At 35.3% G+C, this 22971-nt stretch overlaps 1 protein-coding gene across 16 annotated transcripts in view; it reads right to left on the reverse strand.

The window, feature by feature from the left end:
* The window catches only part of CAMK2D (calcium/calmodulin dependent protein kinase II delta), a 314208-nt gene that overhangs the window by 26950 nt on the left and 264287 nt on the right, over positions 1-22971 (reverse strand). For 7 of the 16 annotated variants that reach the window (XM_054554383.2, XM_054554381.2, XM_054554382.2 and 4 more), the window contains 2 exons: positions 17667-17708; positions 15192-15240 (listed from right to left, as the gene is read on the reverse strand). In XM_054554383.2, coding sequence (XP_054410358.1) covers positions 15192-15240; positions 17667-17708 — 91 coding nt within the window. Of the gene's footprint in view, positions 1-15191; positions 15241-17666; positions 17709-19693; positions 19754-22971 lie in introns of all 16 variants that reach the window. The other 9 variants (XM_024245828.3, XM_024245829.3, XM_024245826.3 and 6 more) reach the window with 2 other exon arrangements.

The following is a 22971-nucleotide window of genomic DNA, read 5'->3' on the forward strand; positions in this document are numbered from 1 at the left end:
TCCTCTCAGCAGTGATAATCAAGACACAGGCAAAATTGAGCCAATTTTTCAAAACAGTTGAACATATCCAGAGATAAAAGGACCACTTCAAATGAGGGATAACTTTGAGTTATTACTTAAAACATGTTAAATAAATACAAAATATGTCTCAACTCAAAATTAATGTAAAAACCTCATAATTAATTCATTAATCTATTAAGTGCCTATTAATATGATACTATGGAGGCCAAAAGTAGTGAACTAAAATACTTTAATTGTTTAAAATTCATAATAAGTTAAAAGAACACTGTCATCTTCACAAACACTTTAAAAAAACCATCAATTTTGATTTTAAAGCAAAAATGAACTTGTTTTCTGCACTTGGGCAGCTTTATGTAGTTTGGGTATTTATGCACATAGGTTGGCTGGATGTGGGTCTTAACATTTATACCTACTTATCTAAAATAAATGTTTCAGAAAATAGCAACAATGATGTTTAAAAACACACACACAGTTCTCTTTGGACTTATGGACTCTTTTAAATCATGGGCCAGGAATTATACTAGGCATTTAATAGATTGTATCACTATTCAACATGAGTATGCTCTCTTATTGTTATTATTATTTTCAGGTTGAGCCATATGAAATTACTTTTGTAGGTAAAAAATGGTTAGGTATTGACATATTATTATTACTTTTTTTTTAGAGATGGAGTCTAACTCTTGCCCAGACTGGAGTGCAGTGGTGGGATCTTGGCTCACTGCAACCTCCGCCCCCAGGGTTCCAGCAATTCTCCTGCCTCAGCCTCCTGAGTAGCTGGGACTACAGGCGCATACCACCACACCGGCTAATTTCTTTTGTATTTTAGTAGAGACAGGGTTTCACCGTGTTGCCCAGGCTTGTCTCGAACTCCTGAGTTCAGGTAATCCGCCCGCCTCAGCCTCCCAAAGTGCTAGAATTACAGGCGTGAGCTACCACACCTGGCCAGCATTGACATATTATTATCCCTATTGTACATATGACTCAGAATGGTTTACATGAGCAGTCAGAATGCATATTCAATAAAGAGCTGGGCTGGGCTTCAAATCTAGTATATTTGACACCAAAGCGCGTCCTCCATTCCAATAGGAAAAAAGATCCTGTGACTTAATGCTATGATATGAATGTATGTGTCCCTACAAAGTCCATGTTGCACCTTAATACCAAACGTTGATGGTATTAACAGGTGGGGTCCTTGAGTGGTTATTAGGAGGGGACTAGTGCCCTTATAAAAGGGCTTGAGGGCCAGGTACGGTGGCTCACATCTGTAATTCCAGCACTTTGGGAGAGCAAGGTGGGCAGATCACTTGAGGTCAGGAGTTCGAAACTAGCTTGGCAAACATGGTGAAACCTTGTCTCTACTAAAAATACAAAAATTAGCTCTGCATGGTGGAGGGTGCCTGTAATCCCAGCTACTCGGGAGTCTGAGGCAGGAGAATTGCTTGAACCCAGCAGGCGGAGGTTGCAGTGAGCCGAGATTGTGCCACTGCACTCCAACCTGGGTGACAGGGTGAGACTCCGCTTCAAAAACAAAAAAAGGGCTTAAGGGATTGGCTAGTCCCTTCCATTCCTTCTGCCATGTGAAGACACAGCAAGAGGTGCCATTTTTAAAGCAGAGAGCAAGCGTTCACCAGACATCAAGTCTGCTGGCGCCTTGATCTTAGACTTTCCAGCCTCCAAAACTGTGAAAAATAAATTTCTATTTATAAATTACCCAGTCTGTGATATTTTGTTATAGCATCACAAATGGACAAAGACACTTTTAAAACATGCATTTTCTGTGTTTTTAACTCCTAAATTATGGAGCGAGGTAATTATATGTACAAAAACCTACACAGAAAAAGTTGTAAACTGATCACAACTTCAAGAGAATTCCGATTATTTTAGTGGCTGCTAGGACATGTCATGGTTGGTATCCACTATGCTTCCTTCCTCTACCAATTAAATATTTATTATTCCCACTATTGCCCAACACTATTCTAGATACTATGAATATGGCTATAAACAAAACAGACAAAAATCTCTGCTCTACAGAAACTTACATTTTAGTAGGGGGAAGAGGAACAGGAAACAAGTAAAATGGATATTTCAGATAATAAATATAAGGAGAAAAGTAAAACAGAAGAATGGGGAGTGCTGGATTTGGAGGGATGTACATTTTCATTTTATTTTATTTTTTGAGACAGAGTCTCACTCTGTTGCCCAGGCTGGAGTGCAGCGGTACCATCTCAGTTCACTGCAACCTCTGCCTCCCAAGTTCCAGTGATTCTTGTGCCTCAGCCTCCCAAGTAGCTGAGATTACAGGCATGCACCACCACACCTGGCTAATTTTTTTGTATTTTTAGTAGAGATGGGGTTTTGTCATGTTGGCCAGGCTGGTCCCAAACTCCTGGCCTCAAGTGATCCGCCTGCCTCCCAAAGTGCTGGGATTACAGGCATGAGCCACCATGCCCAGTCTGGAGGGATATAATTTAAAATAAAGTAGTAAAAGATCTCACAGAGAGGGTAACATTTGATAACATTTGGTCAGAGACTTAAAAAGAGAAAGGGCAGTAAGCCACATGGAAATGTGTATCAGGACATACCAGACATGGAATAGTAAGTGCAAGGCCCTGTGGCAGGAACCTGCTTGATACATTTCAGAAACAGTGTTCCTGATGCACATATAATAGGACATTAAGTCAGATGGCAAGGCAAGGCATGTCTGAAGGAGCCCTGGTCATGGCAGGCCTTTTAATAGATTCTGATGGCTTTGGCAGCCACTGGAGAATACAGAGCAAGAGCAGCACATGATCTAATATATTTTTGAAAGTGTAACTCTATTCTCCGTTGAGAACAGACTGTAAGCAGAAGCAGGTCAATGGCTAAGAAGCTATGTCAATAATATTAGCAAAAGATGATTATATCTTAAGTTAGAGTGATGGCAATGGAGTTGGTGAGCAGTAGTCAATTCCAAAAAATAAGTGTGCATTTTGAAGGAGAAACTAGTAGGATTTTCTGAGACTGCATGTGGGGTATAAGCAAAACTAAGGAGACAAATTAAAAGAAACTAAGGAGACAAAGAAAGACTAAGGATGATGATGAAGGTGTGTTAAAAGAACTAGAATATAACATAGTCATATCAATTCAGTTTTCTTAGATGCATTTGAACGCAAACATTAAAAATGGTTGAGACATACTATACAGGAATAATGCAATGAGTAATGCAGTAGTGCAGACTGCACTGATAGTACTATGGAAGTGAGGAGAAATTAAAGAGAAATGTTCTTTGGAGGTGACATTTAAAAATATAACAATCTATAACATATTGCATAAAATAGTTGTATAGAGAGGTTTTATATTTGTTTTTAAAGAAAACACAATTGAGTAGTTTGGAAATGTTCAGACCTCATTATAGTTTTTAAATTTTGTTCTAATCTAAAGAGAAGAAATCAAACATCCAAAGGTATTTGCATATTGCAAAGAATTTCCTTTGGATACTGAAGTACTCACATATATGTAATCGGTGGGATAATATAGCTTTGGCAGAGAAGTTAGTTTCACCACAGTAAAATAAATCATAGCAATGCCAATACTTAAATCAGTCTTTTTGTACTAAACATGTTGCTCGCTTTCATATAATGGAATGGCAAACTCTGCTCAACAACGTTGGCCAAGGGAAAAATGTTACGCTATTCCATTTTAAAAGAAATAAAGACAGACTACCTAATTCACTGAGTTTCAAAAGCAAGATATTTTATCCATTCATGTACTCTGGAAGAAACTTTATTTAACATATAATAAAATTTTAATGCAAAAAGTAGCTATTCACTGGAATGGGAAATGCACTAGCAGATATAATTTCATTGAAGAGGATACTATAAGACTAAAAACTCACTTACGGAAAAGCTAAGCCTTTTTAGCCTCAGTCTATTTTACTATATTCAGCACATAGAAGGTGCTCAATCTTTTTTTCTTTTTTTTAATGAATGAATCCAAGTATTTCAAATAGAGGTCTCTTTGTTAGGCATTACATGCGTTACATTCATCTGAAGCATTCTGTGTTTGTTCACATATGATAGCAGCTATATCCTTATGCTCCTTCCTTCCCTTCCTTCCTTCCTTCCTTCCTCCCTTCCTCCCTTCCTACTTTCTTTCTTTCTTTTTTTGAGACAGAGTTTAGCTTTTGTCACCCAGGCTGGAGTGCAGTGGCACGATCTCGGCTCACTTCTACCTCCACCTCCCGGGTTCAAGCGATTCTCTTGCCTCAGCCTCCTGAGTAGCTGGGATTACAAGCATGCACCACCATGCCTGGCTAATTTTTGTATTTTGAGTACAGATGGGTTTTCACCATGTTGGCCAGGTTGGTCTCAAACTCTGGACCTCAGGTGATCTGCATGCCTCAGCCTCCCAAAGTGCTGGGATTACAGGCGTGAGCCACTGCGCCTGGCCATATTTATTTTTTTAATGCACATATTATTTCCTGTTTTAGCCATTGCACCCCAGCCTGGATGACAGAGAGACACCCTGTCTCTAAAAAATAAAAAAATGAGAAAACAGTAAAAGATCAAAATCAAAAGCAGAAATACATAAGGGAACTAATGTGGAAGGTGTAAAGAAAATTCCCAATTTTTATTTAAATGAAAAAGGGGGGCATCTATGAGAATGTCTGTTTCCATATAAGCAATAATTGGTTAAGTCAAGTAAACAGAGTCATTTTATGGATATTTTACTAAGAATCTGAATTTTGTGTTAGGTAGGGAAGATACCGAGAGACTCATGAAATCTGTGGGGCATTCTGAAACAAAGAATTTAATTATAGACTTGTTGAAAATTACACATTTTACTTAACAAGCTAAGACCTTTCCCTATATACCCATTCTATCCAAACTTCCCTTTCTTACCCACTCCTATCCTGGGTCCTCGTTCCATTGTGATATTCATCCCTTCTACCCAGCCATGGAATTTAGTAACCCAATGTCTAATTTCTAAAGAGCAATTTACAGTCCTTTTTCCACTTCTCTTATAGATGACTAGTCCAGGAATAGCTTTAAAATGTCTCTATCTCTCTCTAAGAATGAGTCTAGATCCCTAATTCCTGTCAAAGTGCTTGGTCTTCTCTGAAAGGAGGCCATTAGGGCCAGTATGATTCCAGATCTCTGCTTATAGCTACATAGTTGCAATGTCCTGAGTCCCTTCTTTATTGTATTTCTTGATTTTACAAGCTTGCTGTACAGATTAAATGAGATTTTTTTTAAAAAGCCCTAAAACATAGTGGTAAAATGTTTTACAAATACAATGGTACAGCATTTTATATATAGATGCAAGACACCAATCGGTTCTATTCTGTAGAATTAACTTCACAAAAACTGACAAATAACATGCTGTTATCAATCAAGTCAACACATTCCTTTATAGCCTTAGAGCTAAACTTTATAAGTAGAAATGGTTTTAAGGTTCTTTGGGGGCTCTTTACAAAAGATGAGCTATTATCCTGAATTATGTTTCATCTTTTCCTCATTATTTAGGACCTAACACCTGATCCCAGGAGCAAAAGATGATTCCTGCAGATGTAAGATTAGACTGTGCTACCTAACTTGGAAGTCTTCATGTTTGATAGAAAACCTCCCTGGCAAGTGCCTTTGCCACTAACCTTTCTGGAATACTTTTACATATTATTAAATGCATAGGATATAGTATTGGAGTAATGTGAGGGCTAAGGGATTCCATAAATCCCCAAGTGGTTCAGTGCAGTGGTTCAAAGTATGATCCCAGCTCCTGTTAAAGCACTTAGTGCTTATATGATTTAACCTCTGTAAGCTTCAGATTGTTCTTTTGAAAGATTGGGTTAATAAGACCTACTTAACAAATAGAGTTTTTATCAGGATAATGTAAGGTAAAGTCTTTAGCTACTCTGTGATCATTTTTATCCCAAGGGTAAGTCTTTGGTAGAAACGATGAGCCTTGTTTATTAGCTATTTCTGCCCACTAAAATCTAACTTTCATGAAAGTTGAAATCCTATCTATGTTGTTGCCTCTGAATATCCAGCGCTTTTAACAGGCCTTGGCACTCAATAGTCCCTCACTAAATATTTGCTGAAAGAGTAACTTACTAAATAAATGTAAAAATGATCAGCAAATTTCTTCATTCCTACTTGTCCTTTATCATTAGCCTACAAACTTGATCTAGACTCATTCATCCTAAAACATAAACAAAACAAAACTCGACCCTCCCTTGACCATGTATCTCCCTTTAGACACAGTCTTAAAACTTGTCTAACCATCTTTGGTCTTATAGCCTTCAAATACATATGCCACAGAATCACCAGAGTGTTCTATCTATGGACAGCTTACCACATTTTTCCCCTGCTTAAAACTTTCTGATATTCCTCAGGTGCTTGGTACATTATCTTGCAGAATCATCCTTGTCTATGATGTATGCCTCTCATCTCTTAATATTAGATTAGCTCAAGCTCCTTCATATGGCTCAATGCTCCCATAACTAGCACCTTCCCTCCTCTCAAGCTTGATCTGCTACCACTCTCCAACTTGCATTTCATTCTTCAGTAATATCCTGACTGCCTGCAATACCTCAGACACACCATGCTTTGTTTCTGTGCCTTCTATTGGGAATGTTTCTCCTCTCGCACCTTCTTCACCTGGTTAATAGTACCTTCCCTTTTAAAGCTAAGTTCAGGAGTTATATCTTTGAGGAGTCCTTTCAGAATGACCATTGGTGAAGAGATATGAAGAGTGAATGAACTCTCTCAGATTAGACCAGCTTTCCATAAACTCAATTTTCAGAAGAAAGTCACAAAAAAGAGATTAAGTAGTTCCTCCTCCTTTGATTTTTTTTTTTTTTTTAAGAGACAGAGTCTAGCTCTGTCATCCAGGCTGGAATGAGTGCAGTAGTGCAGTCATAGCTCGCTGTGGTATTGAACTCCTGGCCTCCTCTTGCCTCAGCCTCTCGAGTAGGTGGGACTACAGGTGTGTGCCACCATGCCTAACTAATTTTTATAAATTCTTTTTTTGTAGAGATGGGGTCTTGTTATATTGCTGAGGCTGGTCTCAAACTCCTGGCCTCAAAAGATCCTCTGGCCTCAGCATCCCAAAATGTTGGGATTACGAGTATAAGCCACTGTGCTCGGGTGATTATAATCTTTTCTTACCTCAGAACTATTAAGAAAACTCAATATTTCCGTTTTAATATATTACAGAACTTTGGAAAGGAAAACTCACAGCAAAGATACAGACAGAAAATGTGTGCCATTACATCTATACAATACATTGATTGCATTATTACCTTATGGCCAAAAATACCTCCAAGTACAAGAATATTAAGCCTGAATCCTTGGCATGTTTATGTTTTTCTTATACCCAATCTCTGCTTCCTGATGCTATACTTACATGATAGCCAATGCTGTTAAATTATTTTTTAATATAACAATGAAGCTTGGAAATGTTTAGGAAAGCTGCCTTGTTGAGTTTCCCTCCCTAGACTGAATACAACTACTGTAGTTTAGTTAAGTGCTATTGATCGCGATTCACTCTCTATTGATTTATGCTAGATACAGTCCCTATAATCCACTCAGAATTAGCCCAGTCCATTTGAAACTCTCTCAGTCATTTGTGTCTTTGCCTGCAACATTATCTTGTAGAATCATCTTTCTTTTCTAAATCTTCTAGAGTCTAGTTAGAAGACTATACATTACAGGTGTTCATAAAATATTTGTTGCACTAAACTGAAAAATGAAAATACCACTGTTTCAGATGTGAAAAATAAAAATTCTTTATTTCTACACAGGCTCTTTCATTAAGCTCCTCACTGAATAATGTCTTCTCTGCTTTTACTTGCTAATATCTTACTTTTTTCTTACTTTATCATCTGTCATATTAGCCTGAGATAAAATCACCTATAACCTGGTGGGATATTAAAATTGCACAGGATTAAGATTAATTTCTTAAATACTTTAGACCTAATTCCTCCTGACCAAATCAAGGGGGTTATAGCAGAAATCCATAGCGGAAAATAAAATTAGGGCCACTCCACTTACTCACAAAAAGAATCATGATATAGACATATAACTTTACATAATTTATAGATATATTTATTGGTGTAAAATAATACAAACTCAGCAAAGGAGACATTATTTCACTCAAGCAATTATTTTATTCTAATAAATAATTTCAGAATTATGTAAAATTCATAGTTAATAAAAACATAGCAAATAATTAGGATTGAACTTCTATATAGAAATGAATGAGCTCAAATATTAATTTAATTTTAGATATTAAAGAAATTTTGTATGGAAACTTTAGAAACATAAAATTTGACCTCATAATAATTCTCACTGGAATGTGTTTAAAGTAGTAACTTTATAGTCCTATAGTGCTATTGATAACATTTTGGATATTCAGGTTAGTGAACACCATTTTTTCCCCAATTTTAATAAGATTTCTTAAAACTGCAGCAATGTATTGTTTCTTTAAACTTTGAGTTAAATGTCTTTCTACGACTGCTTGAATAGTTTATATTATTAACATCTAATTGTTTTATAATAATATGTATTATCTTAGAATGTATCATTTATATATTTTTAAAAATAGAAGAGATCTTACAACAATCTATTAATAGTATTGCATCACAGTAGAGTAGAAAAAGAGCTTAAAAGTCTGTATTATTGATTTCAATATCTAAATTCTGCTGTTATGAGGAAACCTGAGCCACAGGTAAGTTATGCAACTTGCTCAAAGCAAGTTAGATAAAGGTTAGACCTAGAAACAGTATAGATTTCAGATTCAAATCAGATCCTTGCTGACATTTCATATTTTACATCACTTAAAAAAAGTGATAAAGCCATAATTTGAAAAGATAAAGAGGATAGAAGGAATAATATTTTAAAATTTACACAAACCTTAGATTTAGTAGCTTATTAAATTGGACAATTTTTATGAGGTAATGGGAAAAAATAGATACATGAACAAAAATGAGAAAATTTTATAATCAACATTTATGTAACCATATTATAAAGTACATTATATTTGGATCACTATGAAATTTTTGATTACACAAAGTGTCAGTCTGATTACCTCTTGTATTTTTAACTCCCACATAAAGTAATATCTATGAATAGTTAACCCATTTATGCTGGAGGTTGCAATTTTTTGAATTTTTGCATGTGTGGAAAATCAGACCTTAGCAATGACCTTGAGCAGTAGGATATAAATAACTCCCACATGCTCAGCGTTTCGATAATGGAACAGTAGGTATAAGTGGGTAAATGTCAGGTTTTTAAACTCTGAATTCTTAAAGTTAATTCTTAAAGTGAATTCACAGTTTAAAAACTGATAGCTCAATCAAAGTTTAGAATCTGATAGAAGAAATCTTACAACATATATATGCCTTTAGAGTTTATGTAGCTTTTTATAAAATAATGCTACATTATTTTTGCTGCAGACAGTTCTAAAACTCATTACAGGGTTTTACAAACTCACAAGAAAAGCTATTTATAGAAATTTTGAGCAGAGAAACTTTATTAATATAGAGTGAGCTGATGTTTTCCTAATGTTAAAATGAGAAGTTACATGTTTTTGTTTGTTAGTTCCATTTGTCTTGATTTTGGACCTTGTTTTAAAATGGGGTTGGCAACAGTTTGACCCTGTATTTTGTTAGCAGAGCTAAACAAGCTTGAGGTTATCACTGAAAAACTTAGGATAACTTGGCAGGACGCAAGCAATAAAGAGAAAAATTGAGTATAGAGATAAAATAGAAGAAATATACAAAAATAGAGAAAATGAAACTGTGTTACATTAGTGGTGGAATAGAATAAATTCTGCATCAGTCCTCTAAGTTACTAATTCTGATACAACACTTAAAAAATCAGCAGGTAGTATATGCAGACAGTAATTTTTCCAAATAAACTTGTTGTAAAATCAAATTTTGGATTAGAAACCTGAAAGAAGTTATTATACACTACACTACAGTTTCCTCTAAGACATTTTTAACCTAAGGGAATGACATAATTATCAAAAGTCCCTCAATAAAATACCCAAGAGTTTCTTAATTTGCAGATTTTTCTGGAAGTGAGAAATGTATGCAAGACAAGTCCTGAAATACAAATTACATGTAGATACCAAGAAGATCAGTATCATGAGATCATCTGCCTTAGGAAATCCCACAAAGAAAAGAAGGTTTTCATTGATCAAACAGAACTTAAGAATAGTTGAATCTGGGTAATCAGTCATCATACTATTCACTAATGCACATATTTATAGAAGACCCACACAGAGAGCTCATTAATAAAGTGATTCTATAAATTAGCGGAGACCACGATATCCAGGTCATCAAATATGAATCACCATTCAAGTAATAAGGGTGCCAACAACTTTGTCCTTAATTGAGACTTTTGCAAACATCCTCGTTACTACCACCTAGTAATCAGGAAAACTAAAAAGGAATTCAAGAAGGATGAAGTCTCCACACACAGTCTCATAGCCATAGAATCTGCTTGTTGTAAAGGGCTCCACTTTTCTAGATGTGTAAGAAGGATGAAACACAGCAAGAGATCCAAGCTCGTGGTGAATGGTGAGCTGAAGTGAGATAATGGAAACAGGATGGTGACAGAAATGACACAAGGGCATACAGGAGCCCAACTTCAACAGGTGCTGCACAGGAATGCTGGGAAACAGCAGCAGATGGACCATATGGACACGCACCCAATCAGGAGGAAGTGGGTGACTCTGAACAATGGTGCTGGATGGGTAATGAGGTGGAGAGGCATCGTGGCATACAGCGACAGGTCCTGCAAAATGTGGCTACAGCCACAAACCAAAGGACGGTCTTCACATGTATACAGTGTGGAAAGAACTGCTACACATCACTGTGAAAGAACTGGCACACCCACACCCCTGGTGAGGAGTGCAGTTTGTACTGTTAACTGCTAATTAAGAGCTAATGATGACAGCTGTTGGATAACACCTTAAATTAATGGAAGTAGCAGTTTTACTGGAAATTGATTAAAAATGGAAATGACTATTTCAACAATTTTTGGCCTAAAGAATTGTATATTTTGAAAACACCAGTTAGTTGTAAGAAGAAAACTTTTTTTCTTATGTAGGATGGGCAGTTGTTACCACAGTGCTTCCATGATGGTAATTATGCTTTATTAAGACTCCCATTTGCTTTTTTTTTTTAAAGCAAAGTCTCACTCTGTCACCCAGGCTGGAGTGCAGAGGCACAATCTCGGCTTACTGCAATCTCCACCCACCGGGTTCAAGTGATTCTCATGCCTCAGCCTCCCGAGTTGCTGGGATTACAGGCACGTACCACTGTGCCCAGCTAATTTTTGTATTTTTAGTGGAGACAGGGTTTCACCATGACGGTCAGGCTAGTCTTGGACTCCTGACCTCAAGGGATCTGCCTGCCTCAGCCTCCCAAAGTGCTGGGATTACAGGTGTGAGCCACCACTCCCAGACTCCCATTTGCTTTTAAACTATTAGTAACTCTCCATGACACTGAGTTTGCTGCTGAGTTTCCTGACATAGCATCAGAGATAATATTTGGTTTTAAACACTGAACAAAATTAGAAAGCTGCTCAAAAGGTCAACACTAGGGTGTCAACATATTGCCTTGGAGAAAGAAAACAATGAACTCCGGAAGCTTTTTAAAAAGAAGAGTTGTAAAACAATGCAAGTCCCTTAGAATGATTATGAGCTTGGGAAGAAAAATGTGGTTAGAGCTAAATGTTGAAGGTTTTTAAGAAAAAGGAAATAAAAGAACTTTTAGTTTTAAAAAATGTATTTATGTTGAGTCTCACTTTTTTCCTGGGTTTCACTGAGTTTTTTTTTTTTAGGTAAAACTTGCATATATGTTGGGTTTCACTAATTTTTCTTGATAGTTATTGTATTAAGTAAGATAAATGGGCCTACATTATAGCATAACAAGATTCATATAAAGGGTAGGAAACAGCATTTTGACTCTGATGCATTCAAATCTCTTGAACATGGCTAGTTCAAAAAGAGAAGCACATGGAACTCGGGTAAACAGAAGGGATTCAATAAATATCTGCTGAATGAAGAAACAGCCTAGACACAATTCAAAAGTATCACACAGACTGGGGCCGTGATTTCTCAATGGAAACTAAGAAGAGCTGAAGGAAAATGGGCCTTTAAATCCTGGCTTTCTAAGGTGCTCCAGACTGAGGAACCATTAATCTCTGACTACTTTTGCTTTCTTTTATCTTTGAGAACAGCTGGCCTGTCTGCCTTTTCCCATTCAAAGAGGTCAGAAAGAAAAACTTTGTTGTTAGTTTACCTCATTTCTTCCTTTGACCAGGTCACCACAGTGTTTAATCCCCTCCTCCAGCAACTCCATGTTTCTTTACATTGGAGAGGACACAGAAGCTGTCCCTGCCAGGTTAGTCCTTGGGGATGGGGCAGAATGTGCACTGCCTTGGTATGGGAGGCATGTGACATGGTATTCAAGGAATCATGTACCACCATAAAACAATGTAAGTCTAGGTGCTGGTATTAGATGCACTATAGCCAAGGCAGCCAGCAGCAATGGGTAGAGCATGTGCTCGCATGTGGAAGTATGTATGGGGGTATGCCTTTAAGAATATATCAAAAAGTGTGGTGTCTCACTGATCACAATGTTGTCTACAGAAAAGAGAAGGTTGAAAAGTATGTCTGTGGAAGACACACAATTTTGTAGATATGACATGGTTTTGTAGATAGGATACAGTTTTGGTCAGATTATTTAACTGATAGTACTTGTGAGTTATTGGATGTTAGTTATAGGATGTTAGATATGGGTAAATTTGGGTTTCAACAGAGCTGGACAATAAACACATTCCCTACCAAGCTACTGAGAGCCACAGCAATTCTAAAGTAAAAATAAGAGAGCATAATTATTAAAATATAGGGTCTTTCTTGAGGACCATGCACTGATAAATGGAGAGATTCCCACATAAACAGATCATCAGCATAATAAATAATTTAAAATCATTTAAGACCATTTTATGCACCACTTGTCCCAGTAAAAATGATGGCACCTAGGCAATCTTTCAAAGTGTCTTCTAGTCTTAAAGGTTTCTGACATCATTCAATATTAAAAGGGTTAGTCTCCAAAAGGCTGTCTGGGTCTTACAGAGAATACAAATGAGTCCTAATGGGCTATGGCTATGACATTTTTGGCCAGATCCACACCAGTAAAATTAAGCAGAAACTTAAATAACGTATTTATTAAGAAAATAAACCAAAGCACTTTGGGTTAAACGATCAACTGGACATTTCTTTTGATCTCAATATGGTGCTGAATTTCTCTAACACTTGTTGTATACAGACTCAATGTAACTATAAATACAAATACTATCTCAATTTATGAAATCCCAGAGGCAAGATGAAACCCATATCATTGTTATGATTTGAATTGGAGAACCGTTTTCTAAGAACTGATATTATTTCATTTTATCAAAAATAAATTACAAACTACAAGGTAACACTGACAGGAACTCTGTTTATACATTAATGTTTACATAGATTAATAGCAATGATCCTGAACCAATACTTAGTACAGTTGAATGCCAAATTCAGGTGAGAAAGACCACTTATTAAAACCCTTCTCATGATCACGTTCCTTCTCATGATGCAGTTCCCAGATGAACTGCATATAGTAAGGTGCTGGTATTCTCCTAATTTTATTTAGTTATTTAAAGATTCAGTTTCTCCAGTGGACAATGAACAAGTTTTCTTAGTCTTGCTCAAGGGAAGAATGTGAAAATTCATATGAAACATTTAGCTTAGCTTAAAGAGCTAATGAATCCAAAACACAAAGATAATGCTTCCTGAATCAGTGGGAAAGCTAAATGGCGTATCTATTTATTTGGCTAAAAAAAAAGGATATTTTTATCTAATATGACTGGTATCAATGATTCATAAAACTTCTTCAGTTCAAATTTTAGCTTAAGTGCAAAGAGTGAGATGAATAGACCTACTAAATAAAATTCTTGACACCGCTATCTACCTTTCCACTGTAAAAAATAATGACTGACTACCTCTAGCAGAGTTAGGCCAGTGTGCTTAGTTATATAAATAGAGAGTACACTTTAATAGCATCAGCTGTTCCATTCAAACAAAAAGGAAAAAGTCAGCAGAGCTGACTGGCAAGTTGTGATCTACAGCCATTTTTATTTCCTAAATTGACCCCATGTCTCCTTGACCTGAGAATTTCCAAATCCTTTATTCTAAAACATGAATACAACTTTACAAGACTTTACTGTATTAACACTACCTTTAGAATTAAAGCTTATGGTGATACTATTAGGTAAGTAATCTTTTCAGATGAGGTTTAATTAACTTATGGATCATTGCTCCCAATTTATATTTCTTTTCCTTTAATATTTCTGTTTCAAATATCCTACTGTTACCGCTGTTTGTCAGAATATCTTCTAGACAACAGGTCTATAGGGACTGTGGTTATATACAATGAATTACAAAAACAACATAAAACTGCAAATGCAATTGATACAAAAGTAATACTTCTAAAACAGTGATGGGGCCAAAGGAGGTGACCTAATTGCAAATGTGTGTTCAGTATGTGTGTGCAGGGGCACTGAGAAGATGTCTGTAGAAACACTACCAATGACTCATACATGTAGCTAAACGAACCTTGGCAACCAAAGTGAATGGAGGTCAAGAATACCTTTGGAATGTACACAAAAAACTAGGATAAAAAGGCGGCCAAATAGAAAATTCTACTGATACTTATTTGAGATGACTAAAAGTTAAAAAGTTATTTTTATACTGTATCCTTGAATATAAATTGTTTTCCAGATAGGTTTGATGAATGTACCCAATGTGTATACATTTTATATTGCTTTTTGACTGACAAATTTACAATTTGTTATGTTCCTATAACTAGTAACTTATTAGTTGTCATTACTGCAATGTGCTAGAATATGCTACATGTCTACAGTTCAAAATATATAAAAGAATATGTAGGAAAAATGACAAAAGTAACATATTGTTGAAATAATTATGTACTTAGAAAAATATTTTTTACTCAGAAATAAAATATTTTTGTGCTTTAGGATAGGCCTACTTCCTAAACTTATTAGTTATTTGAAGCACTTTTTTTTCATATATATATATATGAAGCTCTGAGTTAGGATTTTCCATTTCTGGTTAAATCATACCTTTCACATCTTCATCCTCAATTGTTGTATTTGAACTCTCAGTTGACTCCTGATGAGAAGAAAACACATTTTTAGGTTGCACACAATGAATAGCTTGATTTCCTCCTTAAAAATTGGCTTGTGACATACATATCATGCAAAATTCTTCAGCAGGCTATGTGCATATGCTGACATGCAAATGGACAAACACATTAAGTGGTTTTTAACAGAAATAAAATGTCTGATGCTGCAAACATTTCAAACAGGGAGTACTCTGGTTGCCTAATCTCCGAAGCTGTATAAATCCAGGTGATTTGTAGAAGCAGCGGAAGTATGCAGTTTATTTTAAAAACTGTGTAAGGATGTGTTTTGTGTTACAGTGCCCTATAAGGTTTGCTTTTTCTGTGTGTTTACAAGCAATTGAATATGTTAGCCGAATGAATTTGAAACTTAAAATAGAAAAAATTTTTATTCCCAATTAATTAATCAATAAAGAGTACCTTCTTTGTGTCAGGCACTATGTTAAAGCCTGTATGCCTTACACCTTTATAGGGAGAGAAAGCATTTCACCACATCATTTAATGAAGAACCTAAGGGGGTTAAGCTGAGATATGCTGAAAGTACTTTTGAGAAGAATTTTCATGTTTGTCCTCAGCACAATGGAATTATAATGAATAATTTACCTTCAAGGACAATTAGACTGTTTTCATTCTTTTCAAAATTAGCAACTGGCTGTTATTGATAAGAAACCTACTTCCATAATAAAAAGACAAAGCTCTTTCTTTGTAAAACTACAAATTAAGTGGAAGATTGTTAAGCACACTTAAAAGTACACTGTAACTGCCAGAATTAAGATACATTTCTTAAAATGGTGTGATAAATGTGTTCATTAATAATGTATGAATAAATATTTTCTAGCAAATAAATTTTGCAATATTCATAAGAAAGACATAGTTTTCTACTTGGAATGATTAAATGCTAGAGCCAAAAATAACTGGAAACAAACTTCCAATCAACAGCTCAGTAATGGAAAACAGATTCTGGAAAATAATGTAAACACCAGCCAGTGTCATTTTAGAGATTCAATATTCAAAAAAGTGATCAATTTATATAAATACCATATACAATATTTAAACCAAGGGAAAAACTAATTAAAGGTGTACCCAGAGTCTCCATACACACAAAACCAAAGAAAGGAATCTTCATGCATTTCTTAATGTGACCTAGTATTCAAATGTAAGCTGAAAATGAAGGTAAACCCATGCACTGTAAAATTAAACTAATTGATGTAAGCAAGAAATACCATGCAGCAACTCTTACAAATCATATAGCTAGAACTACTGAAGTGTCCATTCCAGCTGTTATGCTCGGCGTTTCATTGGCTAATGCTATTAAAAAAATTGTTCTCATATGTGATGGTCCTGACTACCTCAAGGCTTTTCGGGACCTAGACCATTTGCAGTGTCATGACTATAAAATAAATCTCATATTAAAGAACATAACACTTCATGTTTTTTACTTTAATGGTTTTAATATTGATCAATTAAATGTTAAACCAGAGAGGAAATGTGTTTTCTAAGTCTTAAGATAAAATGTGCTTTCTAAGTCTTAAACGTCATTGATAAGAGTATGGAGAAGATGCATGACTATATCTAATATTTGAGAAAAGTTTAGTATTTTTTTCTTCCCTTAGAGATATAATAATATATGAAAAGTAATAAATTGGACACATGGAATACATTCAGAAAAGGTCTTTCATCCTATAGACATGTATGCTAGTGCTGTTATTTAGTTAACATGCTATACAAATAATTTACAATGTATAGGAAACATTTAGTCTTCTTTCAGCCTTAGTAGTTAAACCCCTGCTACTAGAATATATATTACTCAACAACAAACATATTTCAAAAAAGTGAAACTCCTTGATTCGCCTCAAATTCATGCCAAACAACAACAACAACAATAACAACAATAACAACATCATCATCACCAACAAGGAATTAAGAAACAAAAAACCAAAAAAAAAAAACCACCACTCTGACAACAGAATAGAATAAAACTCAAAAGTAACACTAAACAAAAAAAAAAACCTATAAAGTCAAGTTGATATTTTTGAAGACAATGGAATGATATTGCCAGAAGTTGTAAAATATCATGCACAATATATCTACAGTACAAAGCACAAAGTCATGGGGAAAAAAACGACCAGATGGAATTGCTTAAGACACACAGTCATCTTGACATAAAGACTTCATTCATGTTTAGCCTGACTTTTATTGACTCATGGTAACATTAGCTTCTCTTTCAAGACGTCATTCATTTTTATTTGCAAGAAGTATGTCCATAGTTCTAGACAAATTAGGCCCAAAAGGAAGTGTGGTAGAAAATGGTTAGAATTTTCTTTCCTATTTTTAGATAATGAATTAATTTTTTTGAATATTTAATGAGATGTATAGTCTTGTTAAAAGCAAGATGATGTTGATTCTTTCTGAATACCTTGTTTCCATCAGGGTTGTGGATTACAGTAGTTTGGGGTTCCTGAGTGAGAACAAAATAGAGAAAGAAACAGTTTGCATTGGTAAGTACATTCTTTCTAGTGTGAAGGACAGAGCAGAGTGAGCCAGCTGACAAAATGAAATAGTGACAAGAGCTAAAGCGATGTTAACTGCTGTCAGAGTTGCAGCTGACAATATCTCTGATGAAAGATCTCCCTGGCGAGCCCATGAGATAGGAACCTCCCTACCCAGAAGCAGCATGCAAAAGACCTTATTCTTGATCAGCATTCAAACAAGGCTTTGATATTTAGAGATCTGAAGAGGCACTCACTGTTTCACTTAATCCTATGCTTTCCTTTCTTCTTTAATGAGTGGCCTGTGAACATCTGTCCCATAGAGAACTGGCCAGGACACTGGAGCTAAAACTCTGAGATGATTTCAAATTCTCAGAGAAGATATTTTTCAGTTAATATTGGTTTGAAACTTGATTATGGTATCATTAATTAATACATAACTGAATACCCTTATAAAATCTAGAGCCATTGGACAAAACTTAAAAAAAGACTATACTAAAGAATCCATTTCAAAAGACCATAAAAAATTTTAAGGAATATTTAAAAAGTTTAGTTAAAGGGTTCTAGAACTAATCATGTAATCACTATAATTTGAGGCACACTGCTATTAAATCCTGTATTAATTCGTATCTAAAAAAAACTTCTACTTTATGTACTATATATACAGGATATTTGGCTGTAAAGTCATGCTTTTTTATGAAGAAAGTATTGGTTTTTCTATTGTTTTCTATCAGAAAGCAAAGAAATATTCCCAAGTGGAGAATAACATTCAAATAACTGATGTCAAAAAAGATTCAATATGCATACATCAGTGACACGCTTGGCGCTTTCGTTATGTGATATCTTGGCAATGGTGAGGTACTGCAACCCACTGGGAGTTCTCAACCATGGACACTCCCCCACCACTGTAGTTTACACTGCTGCAATATTGAGAGACGTATCCACTGCTTCCATTCTCCCTTTCCCTTGGCTACAGCTGTGATCAACATTGTTTTTACTAGTAGATAACTTGCTATCTTGATGTGTCCTCCTTTTAAATGTTTTTAAATGGAGCCTCATGGTTAACTCAAATGAAATGATTCCCTAACATTTTTAAATTTATTTAAAATAACAGTATGAGAACAGCAAATAATTGAAAAACATTTCTGAAAATCATAAATCAAAATATGAAATAGTTTAGGGAAAATGTTATGGAACTCAGAGAGTACGGAATGACAGTATTCAAATTCTGAATTTTAACATAATACCATCTCAAAGTGTTAGACTAATTTAGTTGTTAATTGTGTGGATTTGATTGAGATAGACATAACTGGTTTCCACTGATAATTCAAAGCTCTATTCTTCGCAATTTCATTCTTTGGATTAAAGTGAAACAGTGAAAATTTAATTTAAAACATAATAAACAGAAAGCTCTAAATTATCCAGTGCCTCTTTATCTCAGTAAGTGAAGTCTTACAAAGCCCTGTTGTGTTTTAATAAGAGGGAAACGAGAACTCTGAATAAGGTCTACTTTTATGTTGTCTAGCAACAATCCCATTAGCTCTCCTTGATGTCAGCATTTGCATCATGAAAAGAAGAAACCATTGTTTGCATAATCTAGAACTATCATCATCAGAAGAGCTAAGAGCCACCAAAGCGCTGTATTTTGAATGCAGCATGCAATAATTCCAACTACAGAGACCACAGCTATCAGTACAATGTTCAACAATGAAATGAGATAATCTCATGTTAGAACACACTGCTTGACAACTAACTTAACCAAAAAAAAAACCAAAAGAAATGAACTTTGTCATATCGTAGAAAGCAAAAAAAAAAAAAACAAAAACAAAAACCCAACACCCAACGAAATAAAATATTTATATATATGTATCTATATAGTGAAAGCAAATGAGAGAAACCACAAAAAAAAAAAAAGTAAAGAACTTAAGAAGGGTTACAAAGAGTCCAGGTATACCAGCGCCGGGGTAGGAATATTTTCTTTGGGGCTGGTTACCACGTTGGCTTTGTTGTTTATCTGTGGGTATGCAGAAAATAGAAACAGAGATGCCTTAAACCCCTTGGTAGCCAATGTCTCTAGACGCAGCATGTCTACATGGAGATGTAGACATGAAGATAAAGAGCCACTGAAGATGAACGTGAAAGACATGGTGATGACTGACAGGAATGATGATCGCTAGTCTCCGATGGCCACACACAGGCTGGACCATGTCCGTGATGGTGCACTGAGAAAACAGACGCATCTGCTGTTGCTATGCCACCTTAGCAAACAAAGAGCTGCTTCAGTGGAGCTCCAATCAGGTTTCAGAGTATGAAATGAATATAACCATTCTCATACTCTTCAAGTTGGATTCTGTTTCCAAGCTTCCAATTGTTCACAGTTATAAATATATTTCTTTCTTCCCTCATTTTATTCTTGAGCCTGAAGTCACACATAGACCATCTTTCTCTGGGGATCCAGCATTACTTTGCTTAGGAGCAATTAAATTATCCAATTAAAATTTAGATCTTCTAAGAAAATACTGGTGTCACAATAGCTTTTAAAAACGACAAGTGTAGATCTCCTTTAAAAATTACATCTTCAATTATTAGTGGGGAAATCAAACTTTTTATGTTGAATGTAAAAGGACTTTAAGTTTTACAGTTGTGTAAGAGGAAAATACTACATTTTCTGTCAATGTGCTACTGCTATCACTGCAGAATATATTTGGTAATATCATTCCCTTGCTTTAACATAACTGGATTTGACTTTAAAGAATGTATCATTACCACTGTGGAAGCTGCGTGGTAAAAGCAACTCAGAGGGTCAATAAGTGTTCTAATGGTCCACAGAGAAGACTCTTTGTACACAAGTGGCAACCAGAAACTACAACTGAGTCGGGGCACTAAGAATCAAGGACTAAAAAATAATAATCAACATTCTTTTAAACTCATGCGTGACAACTTACATTATGGTTCTCAAACAAAAATGTAAGGTAACGTTATCTAGGTATTTTATTATTTTCTAAAGGAATATACCTCCATGATTTTAATATAAATATACATAAGGATGTAAAGAGAAACATATACTATATAAAATAAATGAGTATCAAATGAGCATTTCAAGTGGTGACACCAGTTTAATTGTTCGGGTTTTCTGGAAGTCTATACCTGATAACTATATATCCTGTCAAAACTAGTATCGAGAGGAAGATAGAAAGTAACATAAATTAATTTAAATATGTAATATTTTTCCTTTCTTTTCATTCCCTTTTGGCTGATTACTGGTATCGTTATTTTTACAAGTTGTGACACTGTGCTGCTTGACCTGCAAGAAAGGATGAGAAAACTTCTAAACTTTCCTTTACTGGAAAATTCTATAAATGTTGTCATTAATCTATATTCTGCAGATAGTTAAAACCTTTTTTTTTCCTTTAAATCAAAGTGCACAGAATTTAACATGATATTTGTGCAAGAGCCAAAGAGATAAGAGGTAAAAAGTCTATTAAAGAGGGATCAAAATTCAGTATTTATGTTAGTACAGGGTATGTGAGAAAAGGGGAGGGATGCACACACAAACAATTTCCTATTTGGGAAACCTGCTGGGCAAAACATAGCTGGCTTCCTGTCAAATGAACAGGGGCACTTATGGTTAAAGCACCACATGTATTTAATATGCTATATTTAGTTTATATCAGTGAATGCAAATGAAAGAAATATTCTGAGATACTTTTATTTCCATTTTGAGATATGATACTTGACTTTTTTTCTAGGATGTGGTTGCCAAGAACTGCTTTATTTGAGTGAAAATGTCCCACTTGCACACCTGTGCACACAAACTTATCTGTACAAGTGCACGTTCCCCCCCCCCCCCCACACCTACACACACAGATACACAGTATACATACACCATCATCTCTTCCAGATGAAGGCCATTCTGTCTGGGTGAGCCATTCTTTATTGTTTGGTATGGGAAACATGAGTTAAATGCATATGTGCCTCAACCACACTTTTGGTCATGTTTAATATGCAGTTAAAGCTTTTTTGTTAATGTAAAGACTAACTAAGTGATTTTTTTCCTCTGGAAAATCTTTTGCAGTTATTTATAATACTAATTTATTGAAAAATAATAGGATAATTTCTAAGCAAAAGGTGAGAAGATGTTCTTTTCAAAGAGCCAAATATAAAGTATGGGTTCAACCACAAATGTCTTTTTTTTTGAGACGGAGTTTCGCTCTTGTTGCCCAGGCTGGAGTGCCATGGCGCGATCTCAGCTCACTGAAACCTCTGCCTTCTGGGTTCAAGCGATTCTCCTGCTTCAGCCTCCCTAGTAGCTGGGATTACAGGTACGACCACCACGCTCGGCTAATTTCTGTGTTTTTTTTTTTTTTTTTTTTCAGTAGAGATGGGGTTTTACCATGTTGGCCAGGCTGGTCTCGAACTCCTGACCTCAGGCGATCTGCCTGTCTCAACCTCTCAAAGTGCTGGGATTACAGGTGTGAGACACCTCTCCTGGCCCATAGATGTCTTTTAAAAATACAAAAACTCTGGCACTTTTGTGTGATATAATTATTTTATGTTAATAGAAGCACGGTGTTTTTCTTTTTTAAAAAATCATGAATCAAATAATCAAATCAGATAATTGTATGATGCACTGAATTACTCTTATGAGGCATGGGCAAGATATTCCTATTTCTCAGGTGTTAAATTTATTGTCTGAAGGTTAATAAACATTTCCTTTAAAGGTACTTAACTAGGATTGGTACATTGTAAGATCACTTTCACACCTTTATAAACTCCATGGTGAATGTATTATGGTGTCCTATAAATCACTCCTATTTTAGCAACCATGAAGAACATTAAAAAAAATCATATAGTTTTTTTTTTTGTTTGTTTTTACTTATCACTATACAGACATTCATTCTGTCATGGTCTTTTTATTTTCAAAGAGAAAATTGACTTTGTAAAAGAGCAAACCTGTTAATATAACTATCTACATGTTTAACAAATTCAATTTCAGAGAAAAACAGTGTAATATGTGAGAGGAGTACCGTGTTTTGATAGTTGATTAACACTGACCTGTAATGGTCCTACACCCTCTCAAACTTACACTATCTTAGGTAAATAAGACTTTTATTCCTAAGTGTGAATTTTCACCGGAGGAGAAATCTGGCAGATAGATCCTCACCATCATCTGAACACTCGAACTGGACTTCCTTTTCTGAATTGACCAGTCAAAGAGAAAGGAAAAGAAAA

This window comes from Pongo abelii, chromosome 3, assembly GCF_028885655.2.
Source record: "Pongo abelii isolate AG06213 chromosome 3, NHGRI_mPonAbe1-v2.0_pri, whole genome shotgun sequence".
NCBI lineage: Eukaryota > Metazoa > Chordata > Mammalia > Primates > Hominidae > Pongo > Pongo abelii.